The sequence below is a fragment of the Botryllus schlosseri genome, chromosome 9 (assembly GCF_051294905.1).
Source record: "Botryllus schlosseri isolate E-star chromosome 9, Bs_hap1, whole genome shotgun sequence".
NCBI lineage: Eukaryota > Metazoa > Chordata > Ascidiacea > Stolidobranchia > Styelidae > Botryllus > Botryllus schlosseri.
The window spans coordinates 11,956,126-11,979,615 of record NC_137244.1 but is presented as its reverse complement, the minus strand read 5'-3'; the positions used below and the strand labels follow the sequence as shown (position 1 = coordinate 11,979,615).

At 42.2% G+C, this 23,490-nt stretch overlaps 2 protein-coding genes and 1 long non-coding RNA gene across 3 annotated transcripts in view; 2 read left to right on the top strand and 1 right to left on the bottom strand.

Annotated features, from left to right (window-relative positions):
* The window catches only part of LOC145446552 (alpha-1,3-mannosyl-glycoprotein 4-beta-N-acetylglucosaminyltransferase A-like), a 257,727-nt gene that overhangs the window by 51,733 nt on the left and 182,504 nt on the right, over nt 1-23,490 (bottom strand). The gene's annotated exons all lie outside the window — the stretch shown is intronic.
* Nucleotides 1,158-7,794, top strand: LOC145446573 (uncharacterized). Its single transcript, XR_013917310.1, has 2 exons — nt 1,158-1,736; nt 2,718-7,794. It is a non-coding gene; the product is annotated as an uncharacterized LOC145446573 (long non-coding RNA).
* On the top strand, nt 7,927-21,678 carry LOC145446550 (uncharacterized). Its single transcript, XM_080324889.1, has 4 exons — nt 7,927-8,984; nt 13,667-13,849; nt 16,668-16,857; nt 20,238-21,678. Exons 1-4 carry the CDS (start codon nt 8,743-8,745, stop codon nt 20,805-20,807), a joined length of 1,185 nt encoding a protein of 394 aa, XP_080181015.1. The 5' UTR covers nt 7,927-8,742; the 3' UTR covers nt 20,808-21,678.

Genomic DNA, 23,490 nt, shown 5'->3' with positions numbered 1-23,490 from the left:
GTCCTATAAGGTGTGTACACAAGCAAATCTCACGGCTCAGTGAAATAGGTCTACGTCGCACTTTCCCTTTGGTCAAAGGCAATTTGGCGGTAATTTTTTACCGGCTTGCCAAGCATTAAAATTGATAAAACGGGTATCAATCGAAAGCTATCGCGGTATTAATTGCGAAAATATAAATTCTATTCTGCTCGTGGTCCTGGAACCCCCCAAAATCAGCTTCGAATGTTGCATCGTAACGGAGTTTGGTATTGTGACGCAACTATGCCGTCTGGGAGCAGGTGAGGAGCAGAGTAAACCGCAAGCGTATTGGCCATTGTTGCGCAACCGATTGAGCATTCACACTCTTACTCTCGTGCGCGCTTGCTCCTGAGCTGCTCAGACGGCATGGCTGCGTCACAATACCAAACTCCGTTACAATGCAACATTCAAGGCTGATTTTGGGGGTTCCAGAACCTCGAGCAGAATAGAATTTATATTTTCGCAACCAGCACCGCGGTAGCTTTCGATTGATACCCGTTTTATCAAATTTAATGCTCGGCAAGTCGGTCAAAAACTACCGTCAAATTGCCTTTGACCAAATGGAAAGTGTGACGTAGACCAATTTCACTGAGCCGTGAGATTTGCTCTGTCCACACCATATAGGACACTATGATCAGAGAGAAGCAGACATGGCGGCGCCTGTATGACAATGTTGTTCTCAAATCCACATTATATCCTCGTCATTATCGGCGAGAACTGGCTTTGAAGTGGCATTACTGTCGTTAAAATACATTCATTAAATACGATTTATTCCTTGTGTATGTGGATAAATGGGCGAATAATGTATCGATTCAGCAATCCGGCCCGCCAAGTACTTAATTTTCCTATACCCGGCCCGCCGACTGGAGAAGTTGCCCGCCCCTGCCCTAACCCATCGTAATACCCCCTTCTCCAACCCAACCCCAAAAAACACTTCCCACGACCCTAATATCTCCAACCCGACCCTAATCTTAGGATGTCCCAACCTTGACCCAAACTCACCCTAATATTCCCTTCCCCGACCCTAATCCCAACGCGAAAAACAATTCATTTTGACGTTTATAAATTTTCACATGTTCATGCGAATCATTTATTGGTTTCATGATGATCACTTCTGGATGTGTGGGGAATATCGAAGAAGTGCCGAAAAACGGCCCATCAAAAAGTGCAATTGTTGGAACTCATGCTTGGCCAAGTAGCAAATTACTGCCCGATCATCTCCAGAAACATGTTTAAGTTTATTCAAAAGAGCACCTCTATGGCGTCAATTTGGCAAACTATCAGGTCTCACTACGGGTTCCAGCGAACAGGAGCCCATTTCTTAGATTTCGCACAAATTCAACTCGAGCCAGATGAGAAACCCGAGGATTTGTTCCAACGTATAACATCATTCATAAGCGACAACCTGTTGAAAGCTGGCGACAAGATCAGCCATCATGGGACCGACGTGACAGAAGACGAGGAAACCTCTGCAACCGTCGAAAATCTTATCGTCGTTATGTGGCTACAGACCCTACATAGAGATTTACCAAGACACGTGGAGCAGCGTTCCGGCACAGAACTACGCAGCCGCAATCTTTGCCTCAGTTAAACCGGAAATATCCCAGGCGCCAAGTTCCCTGATGGACGAAGTGAATGCTGCAAACGAAACACGCGTTATGCGTTATTACCATGCTCCACCAAAAACTGCGAGTCAGGACAGACGACAACGCAACAAGGTATGCCCGTTGTGCAAAGCCGCAAAGCGTCGGGTTACAGAACACTATCTCAGCCCAGGGTTACCAGACATCTTTCGAGAAAAAGGGCCAAACAGCGCCGAAAAAGGGCCAAATTTTTCAATAGCGTTAATAATGTAGCAACATTACCCAATCACCTGGAATTACAGTTTTATATTGTTGATACTGCTGTAAGACACCAAATCCACTACCTATAACTACACTGGATCCAACTACAATAACTGCTAATATTTCAAGCCTTTTCCAACTGAACATAAAATCGTAAAATGATTCGTTTTGTGATATAATATGAGAGTGATTAAATTTTATGAATTTTTAATTAAAATTGAGGGAATATAGTTCCTTTACATTTGAAACTTATCCAACTTATATACTTAATTTTTTGGTTTTTCATCAAAAAACTCTCCGGTTATGTTGAAGTTTTTTTTCTTTGAAATTTCTATTAATAATTAAGTACTATACGGGTACTCGTCTTCAGACTTTTCTGCTACTTAGCTTTCAGCCATGTTCGATACTTTTTCGTCCACCAGTTCACAAATCTGTATTTACAATTCCAACACAGTCTGCATTTTACAGAAACAATTCCAAATCTTCATCTTCTACAGTGTTTCCACTCGAATCTTTGACATTGGCATAAACATTGTCAGCTCAATTTGCGAGATACATTTATTTGAATAGCTAGTTTGATGGTATGTCTCAATAGCTTCCAAAAAGAGCCAAATATTGAAAATAAAGGGCGAAGGGGTCAAATTAATTTTCAGGGGCCAACTTCCTCTAAAAAAGGGCCAATCTGGCAACCCTGCCTCAGCCAGTGCCTATTCTTGCCAAACGACGATAGGCGGTTCATCAACTCGCACTCGCTTATTGTTAACGACGGAGAAGAGCCGATCGAAAATACCGACAATATTGACACAGTAGACTATATTCACCCTGTCAGCCGTGTATCCATAAAATGTTCTCCAGGTGTACCGCAACTCGTTATGCATCAACTTGACTTTGGATTCCGGAGCTACTACAAACTTATTCGAGAGTCGACAGCTAATCGTTTGAAGATTCCGATTGTCAAAACATCTCACCAGGTCTTGCAAGCAGACGGAGAAACGCGTTTACCAGTTGTTGGAGAGATCTCTACGACATTCAGGTTAGGAAAACGTAAACTTGCATTCCCCGACCTGGTTGTGCGAAAGCTAGGTTCTGACACCCTGGCTGGAATGCCATTTTTCGTTCAAAATGACGTTGGCATACGGCCAAGCCGAAACGAGGTTACTTTGGGCGATGAGAGGGTGAAGTGTCTGGATATCGAATCACTGCCCACATTCAGCTAAGACCCCAAGTTCTGCGAATGAAGTGCACGGAGACTATTTGACCCGGCGACAACCTCGAACTACAGGTAAATACAAATTCGTCGCTTATTGTAGAGCCTGTTTCATCGCACAGGATCACCTCCCAAGAATACAGGTGGCCGAGCACCCACGTTGCGGACGTTGAAGATGGCAAACTACGTCTTGTAAACAACACCGACCTTCCCATTAATGTCTCCAAACATGGTCACGCGTCGAGAATAGTACCTTTTGGGGACGCCCCCGTGGCCCCGGAAACTCTTCCCACGTCCCCGGAAACCCTATCCGACATACTCGACTACCAACCAAGAGGTACTGCTCTTTGCGTCTCGATTGACCCTGATGGTATTTTAGACGACGATATCGGCATGCGGATCTCCGAGTCGATAAAACAACACGCCGGCGTCTTTAAGAAATCGATTGGTCTTTACAATGGGTCTCACGGAAATTTCGAGGCAGTCGTGAATATGGGCCCTACATCCCCACCCCAGCGTAAATGGAGGATCCCTCAGTATTCTAGAAACCGCATCTTGGAATTGCAGCAGGAATGCGATCTGCTCGAGTCCCAAGGTGTTCTTCGTAAACCGGAGGAGTGGAGTGTAACTGTATAGAGCAGGGGTCACCAACACGCGGCCCGCGGGCCACATGCGGCCCGCGAGGTCATATTTTGCGGCCCGCGACCTGATTTAGAGAAATTTAGGAATAACGCTTACTAAAGCATTTTGAAATGCTGGAATTGATTTCAGTTTAAACATATTGTTGTTGGTGTTCAAAGTAAGCTATTCTAATATGCCCAATATCACTATTCCCCACTATCTAATACGGCTTCGGCATGGTAACATCATTCCAAGGAGGAAGAATTTGCGGATATGAATGGGCATATTGCCTTGGCGTGCAATGGCCCACCATTGCCGAGACTGATGCGCTTGAAAAACGATTTCGGGCTCTCCAAAAGATCATGCTTTACGAGGAGATGGTTTTCCAGCTAGTAGGCTACCGTGTCTAGCTAACCCCCAATATCGATTCTTTAATCCAGGGGTGGCCAATCTGCGGCAGTAGAAGGAAAAGTATGCGGCCGTTGACACTTAATTCAATTAGAATGTGTTGGCGGCCGTCAATATGCAAATTGAACTTGCGAATTGACTCCCTACTTAATGAGAGGTTAGACTTATTCTTGAAATTTTCTTCGCGCTAGGCGCGGTTCAATACGTGTTAATTTTCGATTTTAATATAGTAGTGTCCTTTGTAATCTGAGTCCCACAGTACAGACGCAAACAGCAGAGGAAAACGATGCATGTGCCCCATAAAGAAATACAATTTTTAATCGTGTTCTCCTCATCATGAATGAAATTTGTTTCTGGTAGGTCTGCATTTGTGCGAATCAAATAGGCTATATCCCCACTATACCGACAAATCTGATGGGAGGTCAAGAAATAATTGCATGCAACAAAGGGGAGTAATAAGAATTGGCACACAAAGATGCAGCACCGCATTATTAACTTCCCTGAGTTTTCGAATACACCCGCTGCATCAACCCTATACCGGTGAATCTGATCACAGTGGCCGAGAAAGGATAAATATTTGATTGCAATATGTCAAACTATGCTAATATTTATTGACAAAATTCACTAATGAAAGTGAAAAAATTTTCGCGCTTGGCGCGACTACAGAACTAATACCTGTGGCTCTTCATAACATGACTACTCACGATTTCGGTGCGCATAGTACACCGATATGAGTAAATAGATTAGTCCGGAGTATACCGGCAATGGACTTGGACATGAACAGTTTAACGTGGGTATTTGGCCCCATTTAGTTCATTATGCGGCCGCAAGCTACACGAGTAATCGAAATGTGGCCGTGAATAGCAAAAAGGTTGGTCACCCCTGTTATAGTTGCTACAGAGTGTTGTCAGGTATCGTGCGCAGCTCATAGTTCAAAATAGAATGAAATTGATGATCATGATATTTTTTGTTGTATTTGTGTTTGTATAGAATAAAATATTATTTCTTTTGTGGTGACTATGCCCGTCGCCCATGTTAGAGAGCACATAATTGTAATAATTGTACTAACGTAGAATTATGAAACGTGGTTAGTAAACTGCGCTGCCTATTTTAATCTCGATATTGAAGTCTTGCGGCCCGCGGCCTCCAGGAATTTTGAAAAGTGGCCCGCGACCCATTTTGAGTTGGCGACCTCTGTTCTAAGGCATTAATACAGAGCGTTGGTAAATTTGCAGTTGCTGTTTTTTTGTGAGAATATATGTTTCTTCCAGCGGCGCAAGTAATGGAGCGTGCAATGCATTCGTTTCCAATTCGATATACGCACATGCACAAATTGCACATTCAAAGCCACCCTTCCACCATATAACCGAGATGTATGTTTCAATGCGTGAGCGATAAAATTTAGAATTATGGTAACCTTTTCATGACAGAGGCCATTACCACTTTGAACTCTCAGTGATATAAGTCAGGCATTCGGGGTCGATCTACGCTGGTCCCCACCCCACGTTTGCCCTGCCAGCATTTGCTCTGCAAATAAGTCGACTCTGATAAAATGCACCCAGGTAATTAGCTATGCAATGTCTGTGGAGTCGGTGGATTCGTACAATGCTAGGCGGCTAAAGTGAGTCTATACGCGGCAGCGTGTTTCAGAACATGAGATAAAAGATCGACTAACATTGCTGTTACTCTTCTGGTCACGGTTGAATCAGATAACTGTGGCTTCGAAATTAGTCAGGTGATGTTGTCTTTGCTGCTAAGATTCGGAAACAGCGAATATTCGCACAATGTGTTATTGTTTTATCGAAGTCACATCTTCTGTAGCATATTTCTTAGGTTATTATTTGGTCTAACTATTTTGCTTGATTTAGCTATGGTACCCACAGGCTCCCCACCTTATAAATATTGTAATTGAATTGGAAATAGTCCACTCGAGGATGGCATTGAATTAAAAAATATGTGTCATTATTTACGTTGATACAAGCCCTACACTTCACATTAAAAATTCGGGCTTATTTGTTAGTGTGGATTGTGGAAGGGGATTTAGAACAATGTATACGTTGATCCAAATTTATTTTACACCCCCCAAAACATAAATCATATGTCACAGACTCCATAACTCACGCAGGTAGAAGCATGTTTGCACGTGAGGAAAGATTTTGCCATCATGCAATTGTAGATAAATTCGCGTACTGTAATCATGGGATTATCAAAGAGAATTTCTCAAGTATTTTCGGTCCCGCACTGTCTCATCGGTACCACATCTCCCCTACTGCGCAGCGGGATTATCTTGAATTCCAGTCGAATACCGATTCAAAACAATAACAATCAATTCGAGCATATACCAAGAAACCAGAACACAACAAAGAATGAGTAATAAAACGGAAACAGAGACGGTGCGATGAGAGAGCCAAGTCGCTAAATTTATATGTAACACTACGGTACCAGTAGTAGCCTAATTGCGTTCATAATGAAAGACGTCGCGGGCCGCAAAATAAACGTCTGCGGGCCGCGGGTTGAGAACTCCTGGTCTATGGCATTGAAAATTTCAAAACGAAGAGCGATTGAACTTGGTGAGAAGACATGCGCGGCAGACCACAACTGATTTGTAGTAGTGGGGGATCGCGAAAAAGTTTTAGCGAATAAAAGTAGTCGCGAACCCAAACGTTTTGATTGAAAATTTTGAAGTTGTATCAGTTTCACAAATAATAATCTCTAATTTATGTTGATTTGCGAAATAATTTTGGGCCCCCTTTGATCCCGCCCCCCTTCCGAACGGGGGTTTGGGTTGCGGCAGTTACCACCCTGCCTGTGGTTGACCCGATCTTCAAGCACGGTGGTAATGCAGAGTACCGACCATATAAATGTCATAAATCCGGGTCCAGGACACCTAGGACAGGCTATAATAGGATATAATATTATAATTCCCTCACTATATTATTTAATAGTTTATATTTTTTGTGGTTTTTAATAATTGGAAATCAGAGTCATTTTGTGTGATACACAAACTTCATTGGTATCACATGGTCGATGTTGCAACTGTACTGCGTAATGTACTCAGTGTAGCCTATTGTACAAGTACAGGCGAAGAGTATATCGACTGCAACAAAAACCTAATCTTTCATATTAGTTTAGAAACATCATCGCTTACAAAGCATCTAGCATACTAGTGTGAATTATATCAGGATATGAGTGGCATGCTTTCAGAAAAGCAAATCCTTTGTTGTTCGTCAGGTGGCGATGCAACAACCCGTGATGATTTATACACCACTACCGGTGCGAAATGATCTCGGCTCAGGAAATTACGCTGCTGATGTTTTGTGAGCACGGTTGACTCGCGCTGTTGTGATTTGCCTTATAGTAAGAACTACTTACGTTCGCAATTCGATCTGGTTTCGTCAGAACGAATAGCATGCTGGGATGCCTGCCCCGAGATCGGCAAGGCATAAAGTGCCTTTTCGCAAAAGTATTGAGTGTGTATACTAATGAAGTGTCAGGACTGATATTGATACTAGATAGTCAATTAAACCTATTAGGCTACCTGATTCGCATGTTATCTTTATATGTGGCTGTTGGGTAAAGTAACGTGACCGTGAGAAAAGGTACGGGGATGCTATTACAGATAGCTGGTATGATGTCAAAACCCTACATGTGTTATAGACTAAATCTATATTATTATATCACGCATAAATAGTACAATACTCTTCATCAATTGGCAGGGTTGTTTTTCGGAGGACATGCGGATAACTAAGACTTGCTAAAGTTATTTGTCAAAATATCTTCTAAACGAAGTTCTGGAGGTCGACAAATAGACGCATCGTCTGCTTCGCAACGTTGCGTCAGGGAGATCTTATTCAGCATATGATCATAAGTCCAACTGAAAGTATATGGTTTTCTAAAGCCAGCCTCTATTCCTGTACATTCAGCAATTCACCAGACATACCATACCTAGACGCTGTTATGCAGTGGGCCAAGTATTGGGTATCCGGAATGTACAAGTGAGCACTGCATTAGAAGAATCGTTCGATTAATTTTCCGGGCAGTAAGCCAGTATATCACATTGGCTTGATGGCTGTGTAAAGTAATTCGTCGCCGTATGTAGGATGTAGGCTATGCAATACAAGTTGCTTCTAACCACGACGTGCTATTCATTGAGTTGAACGAACGATTTCAACTGGCTTATGAACTCATGAGCTTTGCTATGTTGAAGGCATTCAAATCAAGTCCCCATTAGCGAACGCGTAAAATTTGATAGTGTTTCATGTGCTTTGGAATCTTGTTTTCGTATAGCTCCTTGCGCAACATATTGGCATCTATGCAAAGTGATCAGGTAACTATTTGGGGGATTTATTGACATCATAGTCAGGTAGGTTTTCGTGATTAACTCATGCCTGGATTCAGGAATAGGCGACAGGCACTTGATTCATTGACTGTCCGTAATATTGCTCATGCTCATTGCTCACAGCTCATTCGTCCGCTGGTCAGGTCCCATGCCGCGCGTGATCTGCGATAAGTTACGGCGTTGTAATATCGACAGTTACACAATTACGCAATCGCTACATCGTCAAATAATTTATATTATAGGATGTGTAAGTGTTCATTTTGTTGCTATAATAAAGTGCAATTTCTTTCTCCAGAGCAAAACATATGCTGTTTACCTATAAAAATATTTTGGGATGTAGATATTTACTGGACATGTTCAGTCTATTGATGCCAATCGCTACATTTTTATTCTTCCAAATTGGACTTTCGGAAGCTACGCAAATCATAACACCGTTAAATGAGCGTGATCCTACTCCTGAATGTAAAGGCGAATGCAGTGGATCATGGAATGATTGGAACCAATGGAGTTCATGCCACGGAGGAAATTGTCATGTGGTTCTCGGAATGTAAGATGCTTTATTTCTACAGCCATTGCTATCACACGATATGCACTAGAAATACTATGCAAGACACTCGCTTGCTCATAGCTGTAGTCTACAGCTCACAGCTGGACGCTACCGAGCACGTGGACTATTCAGGCCAGCCATTGACGTGGTAAGAGGATAGATATATAGCTTATAAATATGCCCCATAATTGTAGAGAGTATACTAATCATCGTCATATCGTAGCATTTATGATATCTGCAAACTTCCAAACTATTGCCTGAATCTTGTACTTCCAAAATTGTCGTTTCATTGACACACTACTCCAAGCCATATGGCTTTGCATTTCGACTTCTTTCTGACTTTTTATTCAATCGTAATCTCGTGGTGTTTTAAATTGATGAAATTAATAATAACCGGACCTTGACGAAAGTTTTTGATCTTTGACAAAAGTCTCCCCCAAATGGAGATCATCTGTACAATAGCTATGCGTAAAGCGCTTCGCGAAAGCCCTTTTAGCAAATTGATTTCAATTCACCAACAACCTCCGTAAATTGTCAGATGTTTGGAAATCGCTTACTTACGTTACACGATGACTTGGAAATAAATGACCACCATGTTCTGAACCTTGTCACCTTCCTTCGTCAGTGCTATTTGTCAGTGTTTCAAAACATTTATTAACGTCTATGCGGTGTTAACGTGTGCTGTATATCGATGGATTTATTGGCCGGGTGACTTCGCATGTGCTTGATATTTACCACCAATCAACCATGCATTGCATGAAGACAGTGACGAATCAATGTCTCGTGCTGGATCAACATGTGCAACATGCATTTGTAGAGTGTACAATTGCCGTTGCCATTCCGTGGCACCTTTCCTGCCGGACCGCCTAATATTTTTAAATTTAATACCTCAATTCAAAAATGAAGAAAGTTTGTTTGTTTGTTTTTGGGGTATTCATGGTGTTCGTCGACTACTATGGTCATTTACACCAGGCCGATATTCTTCTTATTTTCCGTAACTGCCGACTTATAGCACGGCCCACCTCTAGGCTTTTGTTGTAAGAGACCGCTGACGCGGATGAGGTGGCGAGGAGGAGCCTAGGTAAACCTCCAACACTTAGGTATCGGAATTCGGAAGTCGACCTCGGTCGGACTCGAACCCGCACCCAATGGTATTGCAGCTGCGGATTATACCACTGCGCTATCTCGCCACGATGAAGAAAGTAGGACGTTTGAACATTAATTAGGAATATTAAACATCTAATTGCATATTGATTTAGAAATCCTGAACGCTCTGTCTGCGTGGTGTCGTGATGGTGATCATGGTTCACTTCTAGGGTTACCATAATTTGAGATCCGAGAAAGAGGGCACTTTTTACAAGTAATATTAACAGACACTGAAACGGCAGACCTCTACACGAACAATGGTGATCGGTCGTGGGTTGACTAATATAACAAAATGGTAATTCTTCCGCGCCGGCGCCTGAAAACCGGTTTCCTCGGCTAATTTGCGTTGGGTTGACCTTCTTGTTCAGGTTTTTTCAAGTTCAAGTCTCTTGTCTTACTGAGCCGACGATTGAACCTACAACCTAGGCCTATACTTCAAGTTCAAGTTTATTCATAAAATTTCATCACTTCAAGACATCACAAGACTGCAATACAATGAATGATAAGAAGATGCCGAAACGACTAGGATTAGTCTTTGAGATCAGACACCCACCACGGCCTATACCTATAGACCAGTGGTCGGGAACCTATGGCTCGCGAGCCATATATGGCTCTTTTGGGTATAAGATATGGCTCTTTGCCAAATATTTATTTTTGTACTGAATTGATCAATATTGCAGCGACTTGTTGGTACATTTTCATCACGATCAGAATAATTAGTCTCGTGGCAGTATAAACATGTCTTTGAGAGGTAAAGACAATGCCGTCTTCAGGTTTAGGGTCTCGGACCACCTCTTTTCGAAATCCTCAAATTTAAATTACTGTCACGCCGGCGGCCAATATCACTCGCGAATTCTACGTACCCGACTCGAAATATTTCATTGTGCGATACGTTGATTAATCAAAGAGCATAGCATACATGGCGACGCCCATTTCAAAATGCAGTTTTCAAATACACATTGTCTTCCTGATCTACGGCGCGAAATGAACTGTTGTGGATGTGACTTTCATAATTACAAACTCGAATTACAAACAACGCCATAGCTCTCCACGTTCTTGATTGGTAAGTAAAGCTCTGTGTAGTACTGGCGATAAAATGTATAGGCGTGTAGCGCAACGTTATGTTATCACCGAATACTTTGAGAATTGAGAAGTCGATGAGTATTAAGATTTTCCGAATCATTGTGACAGTCACATTCGATTAATATCAGTTATAATAAATTCCAAGCCACTTACGATGGATTGCGTTATCAACGGTGAGGCTTGGCCCGTCAGTGCCTCACCTCTCGTTTCAAGCTTTATTTTCGAACAATATATACCAGTTTTACAGAGAAAATATGGCGCTCACGAGGAATCCCATATAGTGAGTTCGAATTAGTGCAACCATGACGTCATGAATTTTCAATTGTGACGTAACAGTTGATTGACATGTATGGCTCTGTGGGAGTTGAGATGGAAAAAATAGGGCCAATATGACTCTTCGGACAAAAAAGGTTCCCGACCACTGCTATAGACGATGTAAAGAGGAGTCATGCACACTAAATTGAAGTAAAAGAAGATAACATAAAATGGCAAGCGATAAAATCAGGTGGCAAGCGACAGAAGACGATATCGATATTTGTTTGTTTATTTAACACATACAACAATGGTGTTTATCGCCTATTAAGGTCATGTACACCACGACAATGACGTTTGTAATGTTCAGGATCATTGCTTTGGTACTCTTTTCGGACGACTTACATACTCGCGCGCTCCCAATTCAGTGCGTGTGTGTCTCTCTCTCTCTTTCATGCATCCGGACTTGTTATTATCTGCCGATTTCTTTCTCGCGCGGCTCACCATCACACTGGACTTTTTGAGACACCGCAGTGAGGTTAGCGATGAGGAGCCCAGATAAACCTTCTACACATAGAAGTTGGTTCGAACCGGGATTCGAACAACTGCCATTGGTGTCGTGACCCTGGCGCTTATAACCAACTGCGCCACAAGCTTCCCGCGAGATCGGTATGTCAGATGGTGGTCATGTAAACGGTGAGGGCTGACTAGTATTCATTCAGTCGAAATTGCTTGTATTTCGACTTGAATGCGGACATGCTCGACGACTGTCGGATAGTCAACATTTGCGTTAATCGTATAGAAAGCCAGTTTTCACGTGTCTTCTCTGCCGATATTATCATTTTGAGTTGTCTCTATCTCATCACCTAAAACTCACGCCAATAAAAAGGACGGTCTGCGAATAAAAGAGGACATTGGGCCGTCCTTGGAGGACATTTCGGTTTTCTTTAAAAAAGAGTGCAAATCCTAGATGACGTATGTATCCCTATTTCCTTCAGATTTCGTGTATGCGTTACAATGGTAAAGTGTTGTACGACGACTTATATGTGAAATCTGCGGAACCTTGAAAGTTTAAACAAACTTCGTCAAATTACGACAGTGCAATTAAGCGATACTTAGCAGATATTTAGAGGCTATAGCAAACAGCAATGTTGCATTTCTTTCAAAGGATACCGGACAATCACAATCAAGTTAGTGGTATTTAACAGGACTTCGCGTGATTGGCCTTGCAGAAACTTCAATAGAACCACGGCTAGATATCGACTAGGATATTAGAAAAGCGGCATTAAATGACGTTTCCAATATTAAATTTGATTTGCATACATTTGTCGTATTTAGAGTTAATTTTGATTTTGCAAAGTTCACCGGTCCGCAGTGTTTGATTTAAGGGTTTTACCGGTCCGCGAGGTCACAAACGTTGAGAACCACTGCTGTAGAGTAGTAACAACACACATCGAAGACCTCTAGTGTTATAATATGTAGAATTTTAATCATACCTGATCGAATGGGGATTTTGATGATATGCAATGACAAAGAGCATAATGTAAAAGTACACATCTCTCAACTTTCATCCCATTCAAGATCGTCTTTCGTGATATCGTTAACACATTCCCTGAATACGCATAATGCTGGTAGCCTGATGATATATGGCAAGGAATGGGCTGTGTTTTATACTCATAATCTTTTTGAGTCGCCATATTGAACAGTGTCGGAGGGTCATCATTGGTGTTCCGCAATATGCATGAGCCAGATCACTCAATTTTGCTCGCAACGCCGAGTACTTGACAGCATCCTGCGCCTTGTGATGGCGAAGTTGGCCAATAAGGACTTCGAACTCGGCAAAATCGAATTTGATCGAGTCATTTTGATGATAGCAATTTTTAGGAAAATCAGTTGTATTGGAATAGCATTGCATGAGATGCGCAACAAATTTGTAGGAAATACCCATGAATTCTCCATATTTCCATAGCATATTCCCGACTGCATACTTACTGTACGGCCAGGCCATGGATCATCTTCCCCCGATATAGGGGAAAGTATGTTACGAGATTAGGATAGTGGAATTCAGTTTGCCCCTTGCTTCCATCACACGATAGCCAATGCTGTGAAATCCAACTGCTTAATTCGCTTGTTTCGAACTAGTCGGAGATGCATTTATCTATGATATCTCACCTTCAGAATAACACTTCATTAAATTTCAGACGAACTAGGAAACGTAATTGTCATATAAGTTCCCCTGCGCGTGGTGATATCGCTGGAACTAATTATAAGCGGAGTTGGGTATTACAATGTACCGAGACGGTGGAGGAGCAGTGCGCATGCAACAAAACTTGCACAGGAGCATGGGGGAATTGGGGACCGTGGACGCAATGTATTACTTCAAGGTAGCTTGTTGTCATAACTAAATGTTTAGCATGAAATGTTGTGATTTGGATTTGAGATCGCAATTTGTCCTGGCAGTAAAGGAAGCGTGTACGTGGCGGGCGTAGATTTTGCCTAAATTTACATACGGACTTGTTTAACATTATGACTCTTGCCAATGATATTATTTTAAGTGTGACCATGACCACTTATCTATATCTAAACATCAGGTACACATGAACCAGGGTCTGGATATGCATCGCAGCTTTACATCCCAGCTCGATGAAATAAGCATAATATCAACGACAGATGAGTAATCTTACTTCCGGCGTCACGGTGCCTCATTTGTTTTTATTATATTCCCCTTACGTCACTATGTAGTTCCGGTGGTGGATTGAGTAAATAGGCGCATGAAACATTACGGAACAGCCGCTTATCGTATGTCGAACGCATACGGATCGAAAAGAACCCCATAAAATACGCCGTGAGCCTTGATCCTGTTTGTATCGTTAGCGGTGTTCGTGGGTTTTTCTTAGCTTTAGTTTTATTGTGTAATGTATTTTGTCTATATCACTATTTATTGTTTAGTCACCTGCAGTGATGATACACTGCATGCACATTGCACAGTGCAATGTGGGCGACCGGTTATTGTTGGCGTAACGTAAATATCAGGCCGATATAGAATGCACCGGTTCATCAAGTACTATTGTTCCCGTTGGTGCAGCATCACACCGCCAATTTATCTCTGTAATCGTAGAAATGCGCCATGCGAGCGCACCGAGTTGTTTCGGCGCGTTACTGAAGAACCAGTCGCACGCTGTCGATTATGATAGCCAATATATAGACAGAAGATGTCGGAAAGCCGTACAGCTTACACAACTGATAGATATGACTCATCGTGTATGATTCTGCCTTGAGTACCATCCGGTATCAAGTAACCGCGACAACCGGCTGTACTCCGGAAGAAGACACTCTCAGCTACACTGCTGTAGTATGGTTCACAAGTATACATGAAAGTTTATACATTGCAAGGAAGTCTTTTCATTTGTTACAGCTTGTAAATTCAAAAATCCCTCGACTTCCCCAGAGTTACGAATCACTAGCAGACCAATGAAGTATGCATCGCACCGGATGTGAGCAGTCAATCATAGATTTGGTTATGCGCTGGATTCAGAATGTATTTATATTTCGTATTAACATTCTGAAAAAACGTATGTTGAAGAATCTGTACATCTAATTATATGTTATCATTTGATACAAGGTATCGACTTATTTGATTGTTGGGTTGGGTCTTTTTCATCTTGTTATTTAGCCGTAGTTCACTCATCCAGATAGATTTCATTAATGCATTTCACGGTAATTCGGTTGACCATTCCATTCAATATGTAGATTGTATAAATGCATACTCGATAATGCCCTTATTGGTCACTAAACAAATCTCGTTTCAAATAAGCTCCCATCATCAACTACCATCACCAGGCCTGTTTATTTTTGGATATTGGGTTTTATTTTTGGAGATTCTCCAAAAATAAGATTTGAAAACATCCAAAAATAAGATTTTTTTTGGATGATGATTTTTCAAGTTTTTCAGTTAAATGAACAAGTCAGAGCGATGTAAATAACCAGGAAACTCATAAAAATACACAAAAACACCCATTGTGTTAGGGAGGGGGTCACCGAAACGCTAAAACTACTTTCACTCATTCCAGTCCGCGTTTCTGCTGACCTTGCCTTCCCGCCCCCTCAGTCCTTGTACTCCTGTAAGTTTCACAGTGCGACCACGTAGAGAAGACGGGCAGGCCGCTTGAGTGAGGCAAAGGAAACAGTGGAATCAAATACGGCCACCTATGTCACAATCATTTCGTCTACACGGGACGGGACTGATTGGCTACCTCAGATGGCAGCAGAACTGGATCCAGGAGATGGAAAGTGCGTGACCCAAGTCTGTTAACGCCCATTGGTTGCCAATGAAGAAGATGGCCTCTTGGTTGACTGGACAGCGTACCAAACTCATTGATGTTATGGACGAGAAAAGTCCTGCATGTGCAGTGTGCACCTTCGCCGCAGTGGTGGATCCAACTGATCGCTCTCGAGCGCATGGTCAGTGGTCACAGAGCTGAGCACCACCGTCACGAAGCTTCAGGGTATTGGCAGTCTAATCGTGGAGCAGCAAGAGCTCCAGCGCCTGGTCGAACGTCTTCGAGCCAGTTCAGGTGAAGACTGGGACAACGACGCACGCCACAAGGAAGGTTTTCTTGTCAGAGGGTCTGTGGGTGTTGGGCTGTCAAGTTCAATGAGGCACGCAACTTCGTGGAGGATCAGAGGGTTTCAAGCGCATTACTGACGAGCGCTTGTCAGGAGCAACGGCTTGGAAGATTGAGGAGTTTGGAGAGTTAGCCATCCATCCGTTTTTGGACCCCTAGGCTCAATGTTTCCCACAATTGCGACGGTTGAGGTATCGAAAATCAAGTTGGAGAGCGGTATCGGCCGGGCGCCTCTCCCTGATTATTCTTTCGAGGGCGTTCTCCAGACCAAAGACTTAATTTTTTGACAGATGTATTTGAAAGTTTGATCAAGATCACTGATGATGTCCATGTGTTAGAGTACTTGAATACACGATAATAACCTATACTCTCGGTGGAGTTTTCCAGTATTAGTAATAGGGCTAACAACACGTTCATTTCTTATTTTTGGAGATTCTCCAAAAATAAAATTTGAAAACATCCAAAACTAAGCAATTTTTGTTATTTTTGGAGAAATCCAAAAATAAACAGGCCTGACCATCACCGATGATGTGTTACATCTGTATCAAATTGTTGATGCTGAACTTGCGTCTTTCAGTCGTACCAACGAAACTTGCCATATGAGTCGGCGGCGGGTATGCAACGACGTCGTGGATTCAGGGAAGCGTGTCAACGGTGAAAACTGTTTGGGAGGCTTGGACGCGGATTCCATGCAAAAGGACTGCCCGCGGGATGTTTGTAAGACTGTAGAGAAAACTACGATCCCGCAGCCGGTGATCCCATATCCGGTACGTATGCAGGATATATACTGAGATTCGGGCGTACCATAAATCCAATTCTATATTGATATGGACTCGATAACAACCAGCAGTTACCGCTTAGCGCGTTGGGTATGCAGTTACTTTCAAAATCTTAGATAGAGCCTGGGAAGCGTAAATAACCAACGCTAACACCAGCATAGTAGTTGAATTTGAATGAATTGTGTGCTATGAATCTGGGTGTCACAGCTGTGAGCGTCATGGTAAACCAAGACCCCTATATCTATTATCGGTAAAAATATATTAAGTCGTTTGAATGGTTAGGGGTGAAGACTGATCGTTCATTTTCTGGGACGAGCGTATTTCTATCCGATAAGATTTTTCCGGGAAGAAAGTATTTTTGACTAACTCATGGGATATTAATGTTTCGTCTCGATATTTGACCAGTTAATCAATATTCGATACTATCCCAGTATCCCGTGAGTTATTAATTATTATCAGAGTTTATCGGACCGGATCACGGTAATTTCTAGAAGTCGGACAAGAACTTTAAAAAACAGGATCGGAGTAGGACCAGAGAATTTGTCGATCCGCTCCGTCCTAATCACTACACGTCTAAATGAAGTGTGTTGTAATTACCGTGTAACGTTACAGTATCGGTAATTGTATGTGCGATCATAATGAACGTAGGCTATAATCGTCATCATTTCGCCGTGTCGTGCGGTGGCGAATTTCCGTTATATACGACCAGATGAAGATGTCGCTCGTTACATCTCAGAACTGACGGCCCCGCATCGACATCAGTTTCTTAAATTCCTGTTCCGATATGGTTATAGCGAGTTGAATTAAGCGGGTGTATATACTCTCTGTAGCAGAGGTGATCAAAGCATAGTCAGCGTTGCTGCTACCCAAGTAAAAGTAACACCTTAATATTTACACAATTACAAGCAGTGTCAAAACTACTTCGAGTGGAATAGAAAATGAAATCGTAAATAGTACTTTCCAGTAAGTACTCTCGAAAGGTCGATTTGGTCGACCGTTCCCATAGTCTCGGTTGTTAATTGGTAATTGCTACTTTCGCAATTGCAAGATTTATCTTCGCGACTAATGCAAACTGACTAATGACGCTTTAAATAGCTACAGTCTCCGAAACGCTATTCAGCAGTTGCTGTGATGGCGATTTCACGCGGTTTCTATGACGATTTCACGCATCAGCATGCTGCAAACTAATCACAAAGCTTCCTTCCATCTTTCAAAATCCACAGTGAGTACTTTTACAAGAAAAAAATTTCAGTAAAAATGGAAGTAGTCTGACTAAAACATAAACTTATTTAGTGCAAATATGCAATACCTACGTGTACTCCAAAAACGCAAAACTACTTCTTTGCTGATCATGACCACACCTGATACATAAGTGTATATATAATTACCGTTGTTTCGTCTATTCGAACTTGGATTCCAAACGTATATTGACGCCGTCGACAGTGTAACGATTTACGTTGAAGCGTGACGAATATCTGTCATGGTTTGTTGTTTGTGTCATTTATGGCGTTTATCGACTGCTATGGTCATTTACACCAGTCCAATTTTCTTCATTTTTTCCGTAGCTGCCGACTTGTAGCACGGCCTACTTCTAGGCTCTTATCAGACATCGCTTACACAGATGGGATGAAGAGGAGGTGCCTAGATTAACCTCCAACACTTAGGTACCTCGATCGAACTCGAACCCGTAACCCATTGGTGCTGCAGCTGTGGATTATACCACTACGCTATCTCGCCACAGGATATCTGTCATTATACGCAAATAATGCAGATGATGCCCGATCGTCAAAGCTCGCACCCCAAAATTTCGGATGTCGAACGCAGCCGTCGCATCATTTGCTTTTGACGTCACGTCGGCTCCCGGCCGTACAGTCATTCCACGTGACGCATTAAGCACCGTGTCTCATTCTGACAATATCCTTCGCGCGCGCTAGAATTGTTCCATACGTCCGACATTGTCATCGATCTTCGTACAGCGGACTCTACAGAGGCGGACAACTAGAAAATATGCGACTATTAAAAATTAGATTAGAATTAGAATTATGGCTAGACATTTTTCACAAATTTTATGAGAGTTAGAATTACTGAATTCACTAAAACTTGTAAATTAGAAGGAAATACAATATAAACAAATCTCACTTCATATCAATTCAGAGTAGGGATGGTGTGAACCTCTGAATGGTTCAGGCTCGCGTGAAGGCGAACCTGTTTTAAAGGTTCTGTGTGAACGCGAACGTGAACCTCATGACGTCACGTGACGTCATATTACTTTTTCCAACCCTACATTTCAGTGCAGCGATAGCCATGATACCTAGCGACGACTCGGGCCACAATGCTGAAGTACATATTGACGTTTTAAACGTCGCCAAATGTATAACCTGGGGCAATCAAATGATATACCAATCCCATAAAATCAAGATCTTTCGTCTCTTTACCAAGAAGTTCGACGAGGATTTGCAAGGGAATAAGCTTACGCCTCAACGGTCTATAGGCCAGACTGGACAATGCATTCGGCGTTTTGAGTATTGCTACGTTGATATTGAGCAGAAAGTGTAAAACGAGTTTCTATACTTGCTACCGATATTACCCCATTAACAAGTTAACGGCAGTAGCCAACACATCAATCGCACGGACTTGGTTTTGATGATACAATAAACATATGAAGTCATGATTGACCCCGTACACCTGCTACATTTCTTATATCAGACAACTATATCATATCATTGATTGGTTGAATAAGCACCATTCGCTGACTATCTACATGTAGTGAATTTATTTCCTGATATTGTGTGATTGCGGGTCAAGCTCACAGCAGAGAGTCAATAAATATTCTCAAACGGAAAGCTGAATATTTCGAGCAAACTTTTGTAACAAAGCGAGTAAAAATTTTGAGATTGTCATGGTGCATGCTCGTTTAGTGTTGACTTTTGTTATGCTGCCAGCGTCATGCACAGAGTCGCCCACAGTTGAAATGCAATAAATTTCAACCAAAGATGTTATAATCAAGTGAAAATTGTGATATATGAAAAGGTTCACAGTGCAGAACCTACCAAGTACCAAGGTTCGTTTGTGAACGTGAACCTCTAAATTTCGGAGGTTCACACACAGAACGCGAACGTGAACCTCACGTTCACACCATCCCTAATTCAGATTTCATTCTCATAAGTATCAAAATGGAAAGTGTCTGTACACCAGCTTGGCACGTCCCGCACTATGCAGCTCTCCTGTAGCATTCTCAGGGAAACCAGAAATTAGGATAGAAACATTTCACAAATTGATGACCGAACGTTCTCTCTAATTAGTCTAACCAGTCAACTATAGTTATCTGGTTGTCCAAGTCCTAGACTAATGCGTCTTTTTGTGTCCAGAACGCCGCGATCGCAAAGTCCGCCTCCGACGATAAGCCGCAGAGCAACAAAGACAACGCTAACGTGGGCCAGCACACCTTAATAATTCTTGCGGCGTCACTAGGAGCTTTAGTGTTCGCGGTCGTCTTCATAATAGTGCTGATCAACGTCGTGAAGAGAAATAAAAAACCGCACACCGAGAGGAATTACTCGGAGTCGGGAGATCAGTGGACGAAAAACACGTACACCAGCAGTTACGTCGCCGCCAGTGAAGTCATGTCGCCCGTGATAACTGACAACCCCGAAGTACGCAGTCCGAGCAGTATGACTGTCGCTTCTGGAAGTTCGTCGTCGTCATCCAACCAATGCCCGTTCAGTCGCAACGACAGTGTGTTTATGTACAGCGCCGCCGATTCTAACGGACTGACTTTGGACGCCTTCGCGCAAAGACCCAGGCGAAGCCGTCTCATGCAGGAGAACGTGTATTGGGAAATAAGCGAACAGGCCCGCGAAAACGGCGAAGAGAACGGCGTGTCGCTTGCGAACAATCGACAGGAAATAACCAACGTGCTGTACGACGTGGATGCGTAGCGATACCGCGAGATATCGCGTTTCGAACGTTGAGCGTGATTAATGAACTCTGTGACTCGATGAAATGGTCGAATACCGCACCGCGGCAGAGTTTGCTCACCGAAACCGTTTGAGATGGAAGTTACGGCATGCCAGTTTCGGTGTGATTCCATCCGTGCATGAGCTATCAATTGCTCGCAGAGGTGGTCAAAGCAGTCAGCGTTGGTACTCAAGTAGAGCTTGAAGTACCGCCGTAAATATGTAGTCAGTTACAATTGAAAGCAGCAATTCCAAAGAAATGTCAAGTACATGTCAAGTAGATGTAGATAATGCAGATATGTTAAGTACTCAAGTAACTAGTTTAAAACGTAGATCTGGTCTCATACTTTCAGCGGGTAATCGGAGGTGGCCACTTTCTAAATTCCAAGAGGCTTCTTCGCGACCAATGACAGTGTCAGCGCAATTTTCGAAAATAAAGGGTCTTTCCCACAGTTGTCATGATAATTTCACTCACAAATTTAAACAGGCATATCCAGAAACTACTTTCTACTTTACACAATACATAGTGTAAAAAGCAGCTAGTTTTGTCTAAAACACTGTCAAGTAGAAGTGGAAGTAAAACAACCATACTAAGTATGTAGTATACAAACAAGTAATAGCCGTCTGACTGCTTGGCGGAGTAGCGATCGAACATCCTTACACTTGGCTTTAGTAATTCGCTTTCTCACGTTGTGTGAACCGAATGACCCCGTCGTTTTGATGACAGCAACCGAATCGCCATGTAATGGCTACGGAACTGTGCACTTTGACTGCCCGAACGTTTTTTTGTACTGTTTAGAATCCTTTCTATGCATCGTTTCAATGTGATTCCGAAAATAACTATTAACGTGTACCGCTACGATTCATCCTCGTTGTTGGGTGATAGGTATGGATAGAAAGAATGCAGTTTGCGCTTAGTATAGTTGCTATTCATCGCATCAATCACACCTTATGGCGGTGACGAAGAGCTGATAATTCTATCAAATTTCTAGTATAGGTAACGGCGTGCTTGCACAAATGTAGTTACTGTACATGTACAATTGTACATGTACATTGTACATGTACTGTCCGGAAGATGACATACCTCGGAGCTCCTTTGAAAAGTTCTCTAACCATGACCATACGCGCATGTATATGGTGCTGGGTGTCACGTGAAACGTACGATAGCGCTCTGAACGTCAGAGGTAATGATTCGATGTGTTTTAAGCGGTGTCATGACCTGGGGAATGCTTCTATTTCCACTTACTCCGAGCGATCGTGATGTAACCTATATAACGTGACAGCGTATTTAACCCGATTCAACCATCGAAGTCTCCAGTACGTAAATGTTAGCGTACATACAATACATACGTGGATAATTATTTACGTATTGGAGCCCTGTTGCTCACGGGGATGAACACTAAAACGCGATGTACGGTTGTATAACTGTGATATCATAATCGAATTTGGTCTGTTTGAGCGTTTGCCTGTAAATGTAAAAGATCTATAAATACTGCTATATACTGCTTTGGACCCGCCTCATACGTATTGCAGACCAGACATGGGGTAATCTTGATTTGTAATCGCAATCGATTACATTCGAACAATATCCGAAGTAATCGTAATCGTGATCGAATATTTCACATATCTGGGGAATTTCTATGTAAAAGAAGGAATACCCTTTGCTGGTACCGTACACGGGCTATGGCAGAAACTGAACATTCGTCATCAAGTGATATTAGATTTATTGATAGCGGAATCGTATGGGTTTTAAAACTCCGTCGCTCATTATTACATCACAAGTGTTAGCTTTGATCGTCATTGCGTAACGCATTGTCCACACGTAATAAATAGATATTTGATGTAGGTTAGTATATGATAGGATATACCACCACCTTGCAGTATGTAAGGATATAAATACACACCAGACGCCATTGCCATACAGAAGGAGAATAATCAACACTCTGCCTAATTTTAAATGGTAATGTAATTATTGATCTTGGATTGTTTGGTTATGTTTAGTTGACCGCAGTTAGAGCGTTGCTGCTTGGCGAACAGTATGTACATCGGATAAAGATTTGAAACTTTGGAAACGTCCAATAAAACATGACGATGTCCACATCATACCACTAGAACACAAAGGTTGCTGATATAAATCATAGCCGAGCTGTTCTTGGCCGTTACTCACCTCTGTATTAAGTGGGTCGTAGACAATAGGCAAATGCATGTTCACGTTCAGTTCATGTTCGTATTGTTCGACTATGAGAAGCTTTATTCGATATGGCAGAATTGGATTTTCAATTTATCTTATTCTTGTGGTCCCACTTGAAACGGGCAATGGAGCAATGTTGAGCAATGAATATATTATGGGGTGATAAGAAAATGACGTCACATTAAAAAAGAAAATTGTTCTCTCATGTGGCCCTCTCATCGCCATATTTATAGATGTCTTTCAATATGTGGCCAAGGCTCAATCTCTAAGAAGCGAAAAATGATAGTAATCGTATTTGACTACTTTGAGATCTACTGTAATCGTGATCTTAATCGTGTGATTTAGAAGTAATCGCAAGCACAGTCGATTACATTGATGACGTAATCAACTCATGACTGTTAGTACCTATAGTACCTACATGTGGTGTATTTCGTTCTTGATTTTGTGTGATTATGAGCCAAGCTCAGAACACAG